Source organism: Abramis brama, assembly GCF_963993115.1.
Source record: "Abramis brama genome assembly, chromosome: 22".
NCBI classification, from domain to species: Eukaryota; Metazoa; Chordata; class Actinopteri; order Cypriniformes; family Leuciscidae; genus Abramis; species Abramis brama.
This window is the reverse complement of record NC_139984.1, coordinates 10,747,812-10,766,369: the sequence shown is the minus strand read 5'-3', so window position 1 is coordinate 10,766,369 and position 18,558 is coordinate 10,747,812. Positions and strand designations below refer to the sequence as shown.

At 36.5% G+C, this 18,558-nt stretch overlaps 1 protein-coding gene across 4 annotated transcripts; it reads left to right on the top strand.

Annotated features, from left to right (window-relative positions):
• The first annotated feature begins 700 nt into the window (after window positions 1-700).
• Window positions 701-17,958, top strand: g6pd (glucose-6-phosphate dehydrogenase). 4 transcript variants are annotated; one of them, XM_084099348.1, is made up of 14 exons: window positions 711-757; window positions 1,283-1,315; window positions 3,129-3,259; window positions 8,743-8,780; window positions 9,324-9,432; window positions 9,541-9,758; window positions 12,895-13,053; window positions 13,223-13,348; window positions 13,676-13,769; window positions 14,611-14,797; window positions 15,266-15,501; window positions 15,661-15,737; window positions 16,682-16,774; window positions 16,856-17,958. In XM_084099348.1, exons 1-14 carry the CDS (start codon window positions 733-735, stop codon window positions 16,944-16,946), a joined length of 1,617 nt encoding a protein of 538 aa, XP_083955474.1. In that variant the 5' UTR covers window positions 711-732; the 3' UTR covers window positions 16,947-17,958. The 4 variants fall into 4 exon arrangements, with proteins under 4 accessions (XP_083955475.1, XP_083955474.1, XP_083955476.1 ...); XM_084099351.1 differs by having other exon boundaries at window positions 742-957; XM_084099349.1 differs by lacking the exon at window positions 1,283-1,315 and having other exon boundaries at window positions 701-757.
• The last annotated feature ends 600 nt before the right edge of the window (window positions 17,959-18,558 follow it).

Genomic DNA, 18,558 nt, shown 5'->3' with positions numbered 1-18,558 from the left:
GTGCAATGATTTGTGTTGTGAACTGGATTTATGCTCTTTTTAATGGTTTATCTCTGAGCAAGGCCACTTAAAGGGATAGTTTACCCAAAAAGGAAAACTCATCATCATTTACTCACCCTCAAGTTGTTCCAAACCTGTATGAGTTTCTTTCTTCTGCTGAACACAAACGATGATATTTTAAAGAATGTAAGTAATCAAACAGTTGACGGTAGCCATTGACTTCCATATTATGCTTTTCTTTTGTGTTCAACAGAAGAAAGAAACTCGAAGAACAACTTGAGGGTGAGAAAATGACAATTTTCATTTTTCAGGGCACTATCCCTTCGAAGATGTACATCAACGCAAGGTGGCGCTAATGCAATAGACTAGAATAGAGTTTCTAGTGACGCAATCATGGACGCAATGCTGTTCTGCAGTTGTTAACGTAATAAATTCATTTTAACGTTATACGATATATGCCTAGTAGACGCTTTTTTTTAATTATTGTTTTGTTTTTTTAATCTGCAATGTCAGGCTGACATTCTTTTTAGAACGGTACATGACTTTTTTTTCTAGCTCTTATCATCAGGACTGATTAGAAATTCCGTAAGCACGCTCGCCATTGCAGCGTTTAGCTGTCAATCACCGCCGTGATTGGTTCGTCGTCCATAAGCCCCTCCCCCTGCAGTCTGGCTCCGCCCACCTTCCTTTATACTCGCGCGCAGTGTGCGGGTGACGTGATGTGCTCGAGCAATGATGGGCAGTCGAGCGAGCGCTGGTGAGTTCCTCTCTACACCAATAAGATCACTGAGATCCGCCGTGTCGTTTTAACAGGGAAGGAGGAAGCTGTCTTTAAAAATGTCACTGTAGTCGCTAATGTTTCATATCTGCGCTCATACACAACGAGCCTGGTACAACTCTATAAGTTTAGCTTTTAAATCCTGGTATTTTTATTTTGTTTAGTAAAGAGCACTAAATGTAAGTACCACGTTGTTATGCAGTGTGTGTGTGTTTGGTTCTGCTGTTTTCTAACGTCAGCAGCTCTAACCACAACTAACCAACTTTGCCTTATAGCAGTTGATTTTAAATGAATTCTAGATAACTGTATGTTTAAAGCATTTGTTGTGAATGTGATGCTTTGCTTGAAATCATTAGCAAGCTGTTATTTCAGTCAGTGTCAGGCTGAGCCCTGTTAAATAAGGGATTGTGCTAATAACATTATGGTAAGTTGAGAGAGAGAGAGGGTTGTGAGAGCTTGTGTTTTTGTGTCAGTTTATACCTTTATCTTTCCTTTATGCCACAGAGAGAGCACACACTACAGTCCCTGAACGCAGTGGTATGATTATGTGTTTGTCATCCCAATGCAAATTGCTATGTGATGTGACTTGTCAAATTACTAGACTAGTCTATTGTTAGAACCGCTATAGTCAGTGTTTGTAACGTTACGTCTGTTCCTCAAAGTGACTTGGCAAAATTATTGCATGTGAAATACCTTAGCAAATGCAAACCATTTGAGTATATTCTTCCAGGTGGCATTTACTGTAGATCCAGTTTTCATATTCAGGCCGTTTAGTAAAGCTTGCTCTGGTGTATTATTTGTTGATATTGTGTTGCTTGTTTAATATTTCACACTGTACTTGTGTGTTTGGCAGCTTTAGTCAAAGTGCTTTGGAGAACACCTTTAGAGTGTGAATCTGTGTGCCTGTAGTAATGTACCAATTAATTTATTAATTTAACAATTTAGAGGTTGGTGATTAACGGACATGTTACTTCCTTATTTGTCCAAACAATCTACCAAGTGCCTAAAACCTTTTCTATACCACTAAAAAAAAATGGGGATTGAGAAAATAATGTATAAAAATGTTCTTTTGGAAATTTTGCTGTCAATTTGTTGTCATTGAATTGCTTTAATGTACTGTATTTATCAGCATTATATCTTCCATCTTGATCTCCATCTCTCAAACAAGTAAATAATTGCCCTGACAACATTTCACCACAAAATATTTATATAATATGTAAAACCTTTATTTTTAGAAACATGTTTTTGTTATTTGTCATGTAACATTAGGGGCCCTATCATACACCCGACGCAATGCAGCGCCAAGTGTTTTTTGCTAGTTTCAGCCCGACGCAGTTATCATTTTTACGTCCTGCGTTGTTTAAAAATGCACGTCCTGAAAAATTGGCTGCAGCATCTTTGTTCTTTCTTTTAAGTTCTACAAAAATACCGTAGGCGTGAATTTATATGCATTGATAAGCGAGCGCAAGTTGCCGCAGCCGTGAGGATAGTGAATGTGCGGGCAGCCAGTCGTAAAGGAGTGATTGATTGGTCGCGGCTCTGTGCGCAAAAAAAATACTTCGGCCTAATGTCTGATGTCGGGTTACACAAAGCAAATCATCTACACAATTATTTAGTTTTCTTATTTAATGACCGACAATTTAGTTGTGATTAATAATTTTGGCATAAGGCTTATTAACGTTAGGCTATAGCCTGAAAGGTCAGATTTACGCACTGTTACAACAGTCATTGTTTTTTTTTTCACAATGACATTTGAGTTCATGATTTTAATGTTGTTTTTTTGTGGCAGACTGAAGACTAATGACAGACTGTTGATCTTTGAATAAAAATATGTTTGGTTCAGGTTTGAAATTCATTTTCTTTTATTATAGGCTATGTAGTCTAATACCATAGTAGGCTTGTTCTGTAGACTGCTGTCCACTTTAAGATAACCACAAACAGCGCAAAAAAAATAAAAGAATTCCTTCTAAAGCCCAGAATAAAGAAAAAAACGAATTCTCATGCTCCTCTTCATGCAACTGCTTGCCCCTCAATCAGCTCCGTCTCAAACAGTATAAATAAACCAAATATTCAGTGAAAAGAAATGCTCATTCAAATATAAATCTTCCCTTAAATACGATCTCTTGTAAATTGGTTGGCAGATGCTACATAATCGGCCCCCACGCCTGTCCAACAATTGCTTTTAAGCAAAACTGTTTTTTAATTTGCAATATAACTGGAAATTATATATCTGTAATATAACTCCAGAAAGCTATAAATTCATAAACACTTTTTTATCTGACTGTATGAACATAAGGACAACATGAGATTTGATCTTCTGCTCTTTAATCTTTTCCTGACCTCTTGGCAGACAACATGAGCACCAGCAGCACCGTTCCCCTCTCACGCTCAGAAGTGTTTGGGGAACTGAGGAAAGAGCTACACGATGATGTGGAGTTTCACCAGTCTGATGCGCATATCTTCATCATCATGGGTGCTTCGGTGAGTCCCAGTGTGTGTGTGTGTGTGGAATATTTTAAAATCTGTCTCTACTAATGAGGAATTGACACGGTCTCATCTGCAGCCTTGAATTGTCACTCATTTTGAACACGTTACATCTATTGACCAACCAAAAATTAGTGTGAATTCATGTATTTGGAACACTTTTTAATCTTTTTTTACAGTGACTACATTTGCATGCACCACAGTGTTCTGATAGTAATCAGAATTTGGCAGTATTCTCTTTCTTGATGTAATTATGTAAATTGCGCACTCCAATCGCCCGATTTAAGACAATATTCTGATTCCACAAATTCCAATTCCCTAGAACAGGGATGGGCAACTTCGGTCCTGGAGGGCCACTGTCCTACAGAGTTTAGCTTCAACCCTAATCAAACACACCTGAACAAGCTAATCAAGGTCCTCAGGATTACTAGAAAATTACAGGCAGGTGATTTTTTCAGGGTTGGAGCTAAACTCTGTAGGACAGTGGCCCTCCAGGACCGAAGTTGCCCATCCCTGCCCTAGAATATCCCTATAATCAGAAAACTTATTCAGAAAATTTGTTGAAAGAAGATATATGTGCGCACTCCACACAATTTTCACATTTCTAGTAGGATGCATTACAACTACTGCAGGTGTTCATACAGTTTCATCACACTTTATTGCACAGAGTTTGTGGAATGAGTGTTTCTTAATCCAATTTCTTAATCTCTGTCTCCATTCTGTAAACTCTTTAACTTCACCAATATCTCCTACCAGTCCTTTCTTCATTCTTTCATCCGCTCTCTTTTCTTCTATTGCCGAGTTACATATTACTACAAGCGTTTATTAACGATTGCTCACCGCTATCCATTTCATGCTGATGTTTTTAGGCTTGTTTGAATGTGAGAAGTAATTAGAGTCAGTCCTAATTAAATTATTGTGAAAAATATACAGGAATATTCCGCTGTATGCATATAAATTGGGAATATGACTGCACCCCGAATATAGACCTTTAACAGAATGTGATGTGCATGTAGACATTCATTGAAATGATTATCAAAAAGTTGGCAATTTGCCCTAAATCTTACTAATTTATTGATCTAGTTCCTATTTCAAATTATTCCTACTAGTACATGGTAGTTTCTTTTGTATTGCACACCTTATGGTTTTACAGCAGAGTCTGTTTACTGCTAGTCCAATAAAGGAAGAAAGTCTCTGATTCCTCTGAATTGGTACAATGGCCTTGTTTTTTTTTTTTTTTTTTTTTTTTTTTTGTAGAAGGAAGTACAACTGAAATTAAGCAACCATGAAGGGACGTTGCCAACATAAGGCTTCTATTTATCATTCAGACAGAACAGGGTGGTTGAGTAATTCAGCAGTTCAGTTCACAGCTTATGGCCTTGAAAGGTGATCGGTCAGGTGTGGAGACAGAAGGTCTGTGATTGGACTAAAGCCTTATCTAGACAGCCTTGATTAGGTTTGGTATGCATATAAATACAAAACCTCAAGAATAAAAAGTGAAGTTTGCATTACAGTTGGTCAAGCTTTTGCACTTCTCACAAGTGTTTTCCCCTTTTCATCTTTTAGTGATGAAATTGAAACCCTCTTCCTCCTTTTTCCGGCTTGCTTTTCCTTGTTCCTCCTTTTGTTAAAGTTTTCAGTAGTCTGATATTACACAACTGCTCTGTGAAAGATCTTTGTTACTGTTGGCTTTTCCTGTTCTTATTGTTTAGGTTTTTAAATAGGTGTTAGTGAGCTGGATTACGCAAAATCACTCTCTGTCAGCACTTTTCTTTCAGTTAGTGTGGAGAGAGAGGTGAAAGAGCAGGCTTGTGTGTTTGGGATGAGGGTGGGGTTAGAAAGATGGTTGTTTGACATGGTGTTGCAAAGGTTTGTGGCATAATGATAAACATTGCAATCCATTCAGTAACCATGTCAAAATCCAGATGCAACATCACCTGATTTGTCAGGCCTGATTTGCTAGACGGGCTAATCTGAGTATTTCAGAAACTGTTGATCTACTGGGATTTTCACACACAACCATCTCTAGGGTTTACAGAGAATGGTCAAAAAAGAGAAACTATCCAGTGGGTGAAAATGCCTTGTTGATGCCAGATATCAGAGGAGAATGACCAGACTGGTTCAGCTGATGGAAAGACAACAGTAACTCAGATAACCACTCGATACAACCGAGATCCGCAGAAGAGCATCTCTGAACACGTCAAAGCTTGAAGCAGAAGAGCTACAGCAGCAGAACACACACCGGTGACACTCCTGTCAGATGAGAACAGCAAACTGAGGCTACAATTCACACAGGCTCACCAAAACTAGAAGATTGGAAAAACGTTGCCTGGTCTGTTGAGTGTCAATTTCTGTTGCCACATTCAGATGTTAAGAGTCAGAATTTGTCGTAAACAACATGAAAGCAGGCCTTGTATCAGTGGTTCAGGCTGCTGCTGCTGGTGTATGGTGTATTTTCTTTGGGCTTCTTAGTACCAATTCAGCATCATATAAACACAGCTGACTTGAGTATTGTTGCTGACTGTGTCCATCCCTGTATGACCACAATATCATCTTCTGATGAATACTTTTAGCAGGATAACACGCATGTCACAAAGCTCAAATCACCTCAAACTGGTTTCTTGAACTTGTCAGTGTGTTCATTAAACTCAAATGGCCTCCACAGTCACCAGATCTCAATAGAGCAGCTTTGGGATGTGCTGGAATGGGAGATTTAACATCATAGATGAGCAGCCGACAAATCTGCAGTAAAACTGCTTGATGCTTTTATGATAATGTAGACCACAATCTCTGAGGAATGTTTCCAGCACCTTGTTGAATCTATCAAGACCCAGACCCACAGCCTCTGGCTTTCTACTGGCATGCTCTGCTGTTTACACTCCAGGATCACCGAGATACACATTCATCGGTTTACACAAACACGCAGATTTTTTTGTGTGTGTGTGGAAACACTGTAGTCACTATCAGAGCAAATACATGCTGTAAGATCTGGTTGCTAAGTTTTTGCATGTTTGTTTTAGTATGATTATGCTTCATTGTTCATGATAAAAGTTACAAAATCGACGTGGATGGATTTTTGTCAAGTCACCATTACAGAGTGCTTTTCACCACAGCAGCTGGAATGATTAATTGTTTAGATAGCGAACCGTTTATCGGCTGATATCTGCCCATAATGAATACTGGAGAGATGGGACTCTCCCACAATGCTGTAATTCAGCCAAGACAAACAGAATAGTGCTGTCTCACTATGCACAGTGTGTTTCTCATGTGTCTGAATGGGTGTGGAGCAGATCTGCTCAGGTCAATGATGTTTGCATTGAGATGATTGAGTCACATTGAGCTGGGATGGGTTGACCGTTGTATTTGTTTTTTTAAAACTTCATTTTATCTGTTCTTGTATGTTTTGTATCTATTATATAATAGTCATCTTTATATTCAGCTGTATTCATGACATGAGTCACTGTAGTTCTGCACAAATTATGGCTGCATTTCAAAATCTGCCAACCTCTGTGGCAATTTGGTGCTTCATAGGCATGTTCGGACAAGACCGTTATTATGGCCCAAACGGCTTTTTAGGCAGGCAGTTCATTTTGATTTGATTCCTTTTAAATGGGTTTTTATTTAAATGTTCCTTGACGTTCACTTGTAAGGTTAATAAAGTTTTCTTTCCACAATAAAAACAAATATATGTGGAAAAATGGCTATTTACAACCTTCATTCTGACCCTCTGTCAAAAGATTTTGAATGAAGTAAGACCAGGTCTAGTTTTTGAAATTTTAATCTATGATAAAAAAATATTTTTTTAGCTCTTTCTCGACATGAATATAGCCGAGGTAGCTGACGTGTCGTTAACCTATAAACAAACAAACAATCTGACCCAGGGCTGCCAACTCTCACAATCTCATCTCAGAATGGTATAAATCCCTTAGAGAACCATTGAGTCCCCTATGTTACTTGCCACCTTCAATTGGATATTAAAAGGTGGGGTGGTCCGTCCCTCATAGAGGAAAGCAATTATTTGGGTTATACCGAAGGAAGGTAAAGATTGTGGAAATTACAGACCTATCAGTGTCTTAAATGTGGATTACAAACTATTTGCATCCATTCTGGCTAGGAGATTAGACAAAATGATTCCAGAATTTATTCATCCAGATCAGACTGGGTTTGTCAGGCTGAGCCAACTCAAGATAATATCAGGCGTTCTTTACATATTATGAGCCATATAACTAAACACAATGTTGAAGCTTGATTAGTAGGATTGGATGCTGAAAAGGCATTCGACTCTGTTAGGTGGAAGTATCTCTTTATGATTGAAACGATTTGGGTTTCATGAATCTTTTACGTATTAATGCTATTCAAGCAGTATATGATAAACCTCTAGCGAGAATTAAGGTGAATGGTGATCTTTCTAACCAATTACTCTAGAACGAGGAACACGTCAGGGCTGCCCAATTAGCCCTATTTTATTTGCCCTATTGAGCCCCTTAACCAGTGGATTAGGCAAAATGACAAAATTATAGGTATAGAAGTTGGGACTGGAGTGCAGAAGGTATCTGTCTTTGCAGATGACATTTTAGTTACTTAAACAGCCAACCCAGTCTTTTCCAGAATTGATGTCACTTCTTGAGACGTATGGATCATTTTCAGGTTATAAGGTGAACATAAGAAAACCCAGGTTCTCACTTTTAATTATAGGCCACCTGGTTTCATTACTGGAATTTTTTGTCTCAACTGGGAATCAGTTTCAATGAAATCTGGGAGTAATTTTATCAAAAGATATATCACAATTATTTCAAGCTAATTATGCTGTCCTCTAATTACAAAAATTAAAGCTGAGATATCAAGATGGAATCAAATCCCCTTTTTAAGCATGAGCTCAAGGGTCGAATCAGTCAAGATGAACATTCTACCGAGACTATTATATTTATTTCAGTCTCTGCCAGTGAATATACCAATGCAGCAGTTCGTGGAATGGGATAAATCATTTTCAGGATTTATTTGGAAAGGGAGGAAACCCAGAATTGCTATTTAGAGCATATGATCTATTCTTCAAGTATATATATTAATTGGTTCCAAGTGATTCAATACTTTAATGTAATTAATATCTTTTTTGTGATTATCTTAGTATTTTACATTGATAAGGTTTGTACTTCTCTATAGTGATTATTTGTTTTTGTTCTGTTTTTTGGAAACATTATATAATTATAAAAATGTATTATTATTATTTATTATTATTATTATTTATTATTATTATTATTATTATTATAAATGTATAAAAAAAAATGTAGAATGGGATCATCATTTAGCCTTTTAGATCAATTAACACTGATCTCAGACCAGCTTTTCTCTTTGAGACTCTGGTGTGATGATCTAGTTTTGAAAATATTGCACAATGAAACTCTGTATATTGAAGTGTGGCGGTTTGTGTAATTGAGCCATAACTAGATTGTGCCGTGATGTAACAAATGTGTTTTTTGTAGGGAGATCTGGCCAAAAAGAAAATCTACCCAACTTTGTGGTGAGTCCTCTAACTTATTATATACTACAGTTCATAATTTTAGGGTCGATACGTTTTTAAAGTGATCTTGTAAAGTCTCTTATGCTCAACAAGGCTGCATTTATTTGACCAAAAATACAGTGAAATATTATTACATTTCAAAGTAACTTTTCTGTTTGAATATTATAATATAATTTATTCCTGTGATCAAAGCTGAATTTCCAGCATCATTACTCCAGTCTTCAGTGTCACACGATCCTTCAGAAATCATTCTGATATGATGTAATGCTCAAGAAACATTTATTATTATCAATGTTGAAAACAGTTGTGCTGCTTCATATTTTAATGGAAACTGTTACACATTTTTTCAGGATTCTTTGATGAATAGAAAGTTAAAAAGAACTGCATTTATTTGAAATGGATATCTTTTGTAACATTATAGAAGTTTTTACTGTCACTTCTGATCAATTTAATGTGTCCTTGCTGAATAAAAGTAACAATATCTTTAAAAAAAATCTTACTTAACAATAGTGTATGTCTCTTTATTTCTGTTTCCCTCTATAGGTGGTTGTTCAGAGACGGTCTTCTCCCCGAACAGATACATTTTGTGGGCTTTGCTCGTTCCGATCTGACCGTGGATGCCATCCGCGCGGCCTGCATGCCCTACATGAAGGTCAGCGCTCAGTTTTCTCCATGTGCACTGTTGTCTGCTTACCGTATCTCTGTGTGTATGTGTGTGTGTTCGTGTTCATACGCCCTCTGTTTTTTTTCCTCCCTTCAGGCGGTCGACTCTGAGGCAGAGCGCCTCGCTGCGTTCTTCAGTCGAAACTCTTACATCAGCGGGAAGTACGCGGATGAATCGTCTTTCGCTAACCTGAACACTCACCTGCTGTCCCTGCCTGGAGGAGCCGGGGCCAACCGGCTCTTCTACCTGGCCCTGCCGCCCAGCGTCTACCACGATGTCACCAAGAACATCAAACATCAATGCATGAGCACCAAGTGAGGAGCGAACACATGCAGTTGCTTTTGTTTCATTTTTGCTTAATTATGTGTTTTATGTTCTTAATACAAGGCAAGATGTGTCCAAAAGTAGGTTAGAGGTTATGCGACGGACTTGAATAAAACTTTTCTAGACAGTCAAACTTACAATTTTGACCTGACTGTCCAAAAATCCCCATATACTTTCTTTGAAGGGAGGCACTTGAGCCATTTGTAGGGACCAAGGGTCAGATTCCCAAAAAATTCTTAAGAATAAAAATCTTCTTAAGGCGAGACACAGCAGGCAAAAACATCGTTTTTTTTTTTTTTTTTTTTACTGGTCAATTTTGAGATATTTGTCTTCAATAACATGTCTTCTTTCATACTTGTGGTGAAAAAAAAGTCTGAAATACACATTTAGGTCTTTATTTTATTACACTTTGTCTGTTTGCGTCTGTAGATTTCTCATAAATTCAACAAAAGTTGGCGTTCTTAACATGCTGCCCCGCGATCTCTGTCTGCTCTCTGTCATCACATACACCGCTGGAAAGCTCTCTCTCTCCTGTACAATGCTGTCAGATCCAAATATGGTCATTTCCTTTTTATCAGCAACCAATCATGAAAGTAAAAGGGCTGAATGCGCAATCTCATTGGCTGATGATAAATCTTTAAAGCCCGTTTTCTCAAAATGACTTTTCTCTCATACTCCAAGTCCGAAATCTCCACTTCAGTAGCACCTATATACACCAAACTCTCCAGTCTTGTACCTAGTTATATTATGAAGACATTTACAGAGGGATTTGTAAATATATTATTCCTAGCCTGATTTATATAACATTTTATTCCAAAAAACATGGCGAAAATCATTTTTTTTAAGGCTATTGACAGTATATTCTGATTTACAGGATAACAAAAGTAGATCTCCATAAATCCCTCTGTAATTTTTTTCCCATCTAATATGTGAACACAATGAATTTTTTTTTTTTTTTAACCTGGCTTTATCCAATACTCAGATTTTGTTTTTTAAAAAATATGCAAATAAGTGCATATTTAATTAGATATTGCCTAATTTGCATATTTAAACATTAAATTACAGAAAACTTTTTTTTTCTCATCTTCATGTAGGTAATCAACTGGGAAAGTTTCATGGTGATATCTGCTAGTTAAAAATTGTACCCTATTCACCTGTAGTGTCTCGCCTTAACTGCTTTTTTTCTTATTTTCTAATTTAAGAAAAAATATAAGAATATTTTGTACTGTAAAGGTAAAATGTGAAATTCATTTATTGGGTTGTTTCAAAGATTAAGCATTACAAAGTAACACAAGCTACATATAATACATATAGTATTGACACAATGACACAGATTGATCATTAAAACAGTGAACACTAGAGTGAATGCATGTACATGATGCATTCTCTGTAGCAAAACAGTATAGAAAATAGTCTGAGCGTTTATTATAGCTACAGTCTGCAGGCAGCTCAAAAAGATGGGCTTTGAGGTGTTTTTCATTGAGCGAGTCTTTAGCATGTGTGATGTGTGGACTTGCATGGATCATGCTCTTGGGCAAAATAAACAAGCCGACATTCAGTACATTCTATATCCTTCATTCCAAATATATACAAATTCCATTGATTTAAAGTGCAGTTTTTGAAGAGTGCACATGTGCGTTCGTTCTTTATTACGCCGGGGGAACGTAAAAGCAAAGCAATGGAGAACAAAATAATGAAATAGTCTTCAGATACTATGGTTGTTATTTACAGCAATAATCTGACTAATCCATTCTAGAATAGATTAATTAGTAGATGCTATTACTAGACCACCTTGACATCATCAAATATATTGTGGTTTGAATGACATGTGCGACAGTTTTCAGGAATAGGTCGTGACTGGCTAGTTAGTTTCACCAACGATGCATCGTACTATGGAGGTTATGTCGCTGTTCGGGAAACGCCCTAGCAACCACTCACACTTAATTGTTAAAAATTGTAAATGCATTTTAGTTGTAATTTTATTAGTTGTCCTCTCTAACATCATAATGACAAGATTTGTACAGGCAAGTACCACTCACATCAAATCTAGCTAGACAGTGTTGAACGGTGTTTATGGACTAAAACTAAAACCATTAAAAATCGTTTCCATTAATTGAAACAAAGCTGAAATCAGTGCTGGGGAAAGTTACTTATAGAAGTAATGCGTTACAATAATAGGTTACTCCCTAAAAAGCAACTAAACATTACTTGGTTACTTTTTATGAAAAGTATGAATTTCTGAATGAAATGTAAATTCATGCATGTACAGTAGAGGGCGCATCTCTAACAAACCTCTCAGCTGTGCTGCCGTTCTGGATCACAGAAGAAGAAAGTTCAACACTTTTACTTTAGCAATAAAAACTACTAAATGAAACACACATGTGATGTTCATCTAGAGTCATTTTAGCTTATTCGTATGGTTGAACGGAGTCATTGAAGGTCAGCAGCAAAGACGTTAGTTAATAAAGTGAGATTAAATGCATAAAGTACATTTGTATTTTTTAACATTTAATTATTGCAGGTTTGTGTAATATTCTGAGTTTGCATTTAACCGTTTTTATTCATTTTGAGGAATACTGAATCTAAATATTGAAAACATTGAAATGATGAATACTGAACTCCTGATTTCTCTCAACATGAGGACAGGAGAGCCTTCGGTCAATGGGAAAACGCAGTAACTTGCGTTACTTATTTGAAAAAGTAACTCTGATTTTTTTGTTGTAGATTTAGAAATAATGTTACTTTACTAGTTGAAAAAGTAATCTGATTGTGTAACTTATGTTACTTTAAATGCTTTAGCCCCAACTGAAATGACGCCTGAAATGAATAAAAATTTGATGAAAATTTTAAAAACATGAAAATTAGAAGTGTTGCATTGGTAACTATTGAAATAAAATAAAGTGCTAAAATTACTAAAACTAAAACTGAAATTGTTAAATAGAAATATTTAAACCAAAAACCAATAAAAATGACAAAAAGCACATAAAAAATACCATAATAGAAACTACATCTCATATCTAGCCAGTGATATTTTAGTACTGTGTAATTTTCTAAGTGTATAGGGATTTGCCTTAGCAAAGGCCTTTTTAAAGTGCAGGATAATTCTTGTGTTTGTATGTTTGGTAGAGGCTGGAACAGGATCATCGTGGAGAAGCCGTTCGGCCATGACTTGCAGAGCTCAGAGGAGTTATCCAGTCATCTCTCTTCTCTCTTCACCGAGGAACAGATTTACCGGATAGACCATTACCTAGGCAAAGAGATGGTCCAGAACCTCATGGTCCTCAGGTCTGTCTGCTTATTATTCTCTTCTTCATCCCTCTTTGCCTTCTGCTTTTCACTGACTGTCACACACAGTTGTCATTTATGAATAATTAAGGGTTAAACTCCATTGGGAAGCTCTTCCTCTGTATCTGTCTTTTGTTTAGTCATAGGTTTCTCTCCTGTTTCCTTAAAGGTTTGGAAACCGGATATTTGGCCCCATATGGAACCGGGACAGTGTGGCATGTGTGGTTCTGACCTTCAAAGAGCCGTTTGGTACCCAGGGCCGGGGAGGATATTTTGACGATTTTGGTATCATTCGGTTAGTTAAGTTTCCTTGCTTTGAGATTTCCTTGCTATTTCATAGATGTTAAAACTTATAAAAGGATAGTCTACCAAAGATGAATTCCGCCATAATTTTTAACCTGATTTTTTTTTTTTTCCTATGGAACACAAAAGGAGAATTTTTTTTTTTTTTTTTGTATGTGAAGCACCATAAAAGTAGTCAGAAAGATAAAATGCACATTATTTCAAAGACAAATATAAAAAAGGTGTTTAAAAATCCCTTGCACTTTCTGTGCATGAGGATTCCCTTCAAAGGCTGAGTGGATATTGATATTCTAATGTATTCCTCTCTTTCTGTCTCCAGTGATGTGATGCAGAACCACCTGCTGCAGATGCTCTCTCTGGTTGCCATGGAGAAGCCCGCATCCACCAGCTCTGATGATGTTAGGGATGAGAAGGTAACGAGCCGGTCAGCCAATCAGCTGTGTGTGTGTGCGCATCACTCTTATGCCACTTATCTGAATTATCCTGAATTTAGCCTTGAGGATCAAATAAATCGTATTCATCCATCCATCACCACTGTCTTGTAGTTAACCATTAGCATACAAGGTTGGCGGACTGAAGCAAGCATACATTAAGGTCTTGGCTCCAAGATTGTTTCTGGATAATGTTTATTTTTGGTTTATAATTTTAATAGATTTTTTTTACAGATGTGCATTTCTGCTAATTATGTGTAATACCAAATCTTTTTTTTGCTCTTCAATGCTTTTTGTTTTGTTTCGTTTCATTTTTGTTTCATTTTATTATTATTTTTGTGGTTTTGTTTGCTTTGTTTTGCTGTTTTGTTTTGTTTCATTTTTTTGTTTTGCTTTGCAATGCTTTTTTGTTTTGGTTTATTTTTTACTTTGTAATGCTTTGTGTTGCTGTTTTTTTGTTGTTGTTTTTTTTTCATTTTTGGTTTGTTGTTGTTTTTTAGGGGGGGCTTTGTTTTGCTTTGCAATGCTTTGTTTTGCAATGCTTTGTTTTGTTTTACTTTTTCCTTTGTTTTTTTCTTTGCAATGCCTTTTTGTTTTGTTTGAGGACTTTTAACAGTGTGACTTATTTTTCTCTGTCTGCTGCAGAGAGTTGTAATTTATAGTTTGTGTGTTCAGTCACATGGCATGAAGAAATTAGTGTTCATGAAGCATCCAACTGAACTGCTATTGCTAAGATAAATGGGAATGATCTCTGATGTCTCTTTCTCTAATATGTATTGTAGATTTCTACCTGTTCTCTAATGCTCTGTGTGTCCCCCTACAGGTGAAGGTGTTGAAGTGCATTGAAGCGGTCTCTCTGTCAGACGTGGTCTTGGGTCAGTACGTGGGAGATCCAGATGGAGAAGGAGAGGCTAAACTGGGTTATCTAGATGACGCCACTGTCCCTAAAGGCTCCACTCAAGCCACATTTGCCACTGCAGTGCTTTATGTGAAGAATGAACGCTGGGATGGTAAGTTAGCTTTACCAACACACATGTAATGATTAGATACACACAGTGTGCATCAGAGTAACTAGCAAATATTTACAATCTGGCCAAAGACCTAAAATCTTTCTGAGACTATTAATTTTGACATCTTTCTGGAAGTAAGAGCAGCATTTCACCAAGGCTGCATTTATTTAATCAAAACTACAGTAAAAACAGTAATGTTGTGAAATATTATTACAATTTAAAATAACTGTTTTCTAGTTTAATATATTTTAAAATGTAAATATATTCCTGTGATCAAAGCTGAATTTTCAGCATCATTACTCCAGTCTTCAGTGTCACATGATGATTTGCTTCAGGATTTCCCGCTGGATTTTTCAGGATTTTTTTGATGAATACAAAGTTCAAGAGAACAGCATTTATTTGAACTAGATTTTTTTTTATTGATTTTCTTCCTGAATGTGTTTATTTCATCAAGCTCTCTCTCTCCAGGGGTTCCCTTCATCCTCAGATGTGGAAAGGCTCTGAATGAGAGGAAGGCAGAGGTGAGGCTGCAGTTCACCGACGTTCCTGGAGACATCTTTGACTCTCAGTGCAGGCGGAACGAGTTGGTGGTCCGCGTGCAGCCCAACGAGGCCATCTATGCCAAGATGATGAGCAAGAAACCTGGAGTCCACTGCAGTCCGGAGGAGACAGAGCTGGACCTCACCTACCACAGCAGATACAGGGTAAAACAGACACCTGTGATACATCCACACTGTATGTTTTTATCCTATTAGACAACTTTGGCCATCAAATGTTTAAAACCAAAAACAAACAGTCTTTAAGTTACATTTATTTAAGTTTTAGTTTATAAATGTACATTTCTCTATTCTCTCTTTACAAAGGATGTCAAGCTGCCTGATGCTTATGAACGTCTGATTTTGGATGTCTTTTGTGGCAGTCAGATGCATTTTGTACGCAGGTGAGTTTCTTACAAGCTACTGTATTGTACACACACAAATAAAAGGTTAGCAGTTGGATTGATGACTCAGCCGGCCTGAAAAGCCTTCATGTAAACCTCACTCGATCCGAATGAATGTGCAGAATTTTACCCGTGTATACGACGCAGCTGCGTTTATTAGAACGCCAATGAGTTTGCAGGAATTAAACACTATGAAGTAAATATTGTCATAATTCATCAACAGAATATCAATAAGCTATAAATGTGTGGTATTCATTGATCGTGAACTGCTTAAACCACAAGCCTGGAGAACGTTTTTACTTTGAAACATGCAGCGCTCGCAATTAAATCATCACCTTTTGAAGTTTAATAATCACATTAGGCCATATTGTGATTTCTGTTTTTCTGTCCCCAAATTTAAGACCCAGAAATGATAATTAAGACTTTTCTTGTACATCATATCACAGTGGGCTCCACAAATATTGGCACCCTTGATAAATATGAGCAAAACTGACTGTGGAAATTTGTTTTTGCTCTTCTCTAAGTCTTTCATTCACAAAATTATACACAATATTTCATTCAGCCAGTGGATCAAAAACAAGTTAATATGCATTCTAAAAACATAAACAGTCAGGACAATTTTCACTCATTTATTTCTTAAAAATGGGTCAAAGGCTGAAATGTGAGGTTTATCATTTTATATATTTTTTGTTTTTTGTCCAAACTTGTATTATATGAACTGTAAAGTTTTAAATTGTTATTTTATGGTTTGACTGTTACCATAGATCTTGCTCTTTCCTGCTTATATGGTATTAATTTTATTTGGTCAGATCTTTTCGTGAAAAAAGAAAAGAAAAAATAGGTTAAACTTAACTTGATACACTGTTTGTTTGGAATACACAATAATGTAAATTTGATTAAAGAATGTAAAGAACCGTCTCTGAATTTGACTTATTTTATTAAAGTGACGAGTTGAGGGAAGCCTGGAGAATCTTCACTCCTCTTCTTCATCAGATCGAGACAGAGAAGAAGCCACCCATCAAATACAAATACGGGAGGTAAGACACGCTTATTTTTCTGAAAGTGATTGACAAAGTGACATGACGTGTAATGCGTCTCATATTCTCCCTCTGGTATAGCCGTGGTCCTGCAGAAGCTGATGATCTGGTGCAGAAGGTGGGCTTCCGCTATGAGGGTACATACAGATGGGTGAACCCACACAAACTGTGAAAGAGGACGACGACAGAGATGAGAGGAGCTGAAGCCCGTTTAAGCCCAAGATGAGTGCCTGAAATAAAAGGCACTTAGTTATTTGAAGATGCACTCTAAGAACTCATTTAAAGAAGGACCAACAAACAAGATTACAAACACAATTTTCTTTGGATGTTATGAATTAAAACCTGCTCATTATGTTATATAATGCTTTATAGGACATTCCTTATATTATTTCTTTCTATATTCCAGTGGACCCGATTCCATACTGTCTGTGTTCAGATGCTTTATTCCTTAAGAAAAACAAAGCTTCTGTTATGCATTCCTCTTTCACAAGCAAGTCTTAGCATTAAATGCTGCTCACATTTTTTTAAATGTTTATAGGCAGATGCATGGTGTAAAAGTACAGTCTACTCCTGCACTGATAGTTGTCTTCATACATTTTGTCGTGACTTTGGTTGCAATCTTATATTTAAATGGTATAATTGGACCACACAAAAGAAAAGTTGCAGAAACGTACAGGGATTAGGAATGTATGGGTAATGTTGTCTTTGTTACTACTTAACAACATGAATGTATGTGACATTTCACCACGTCTTAAGGCTCCCACTGATTGGCTTAAAGAGCCATTATTATGTTTAGTCTTATTAAAGCAAATGTATTGGTAAAATGGTATTACATGCCACATCCCTCTGTTAATACTTTAATAGATGAGCTTTGATGTTCATTGTTACATCGCTCTCAAAATGCATGGACACTGTCTCTCTGCCTGATATCATTTTTGGTTTCAGCACTAGTTAGACATTGAACCAGTGTCAAAAAACAACTTTGTTAGCCTGCATATGTATTGACAGCACTGCATTTCAACATCATGTTAGGGTGCCTAAAAAAAACTTTAGAAAACTCTTTGTTTGGTGATGCTTGAACATCTGTGAGCTATTTAACTTTTCTGTAAAAGTTATGCCCTATGTTTTCTATTTTATTATAATAGACAGCTACTTTTACAATAAAGCATAGCTAAGATGCCTCACATGTGTCTCATTGCTGCTTCTTTTTCCATCTAGTCTTTTAAGTTCATATTCTCTTTGTTTTGGTCAGTTTTGGAAAAGACATTGAGTGAGTAGCCTATCTGTTTTCCATGGTCATAACATTGGAATGTTACGACATTTTACAATTGTGGAGTCCAGGCCTGGAAAAGTAATGGGGATTTTAGTAATGAATGCAAATTTTTCTGGTTATGAGGAGAATGGAGTTTTGTACACAAATAAGTACATTTGTTTTTATGTTATGTCATACACAAATCCTCCACAGCAAACATGAATGACTGGATATGTAGTGGAAATTCATTTATCAAAAAAGTGTATGGGCTTTGAAATCCATCAGGATGTAATACATGGACTTTTGCTCAGATAGTGCTGTACTCTGATTTTTATTCATAAATAGGATTATAAATATAAAGAATTGTTTGAAGAAAAAAAAAAACAGAATAATTCTTCGGTTAGACTTTATTTTAATGTGTCATTGTTACAGTGTAATTATATGTTTAAGTACTGAGTAAAATTAAGCAACTACAACTACATGTATTTACTATAGGGTTAGGGTAGGATTAGGATTTGGTCGAGGGTTAGTT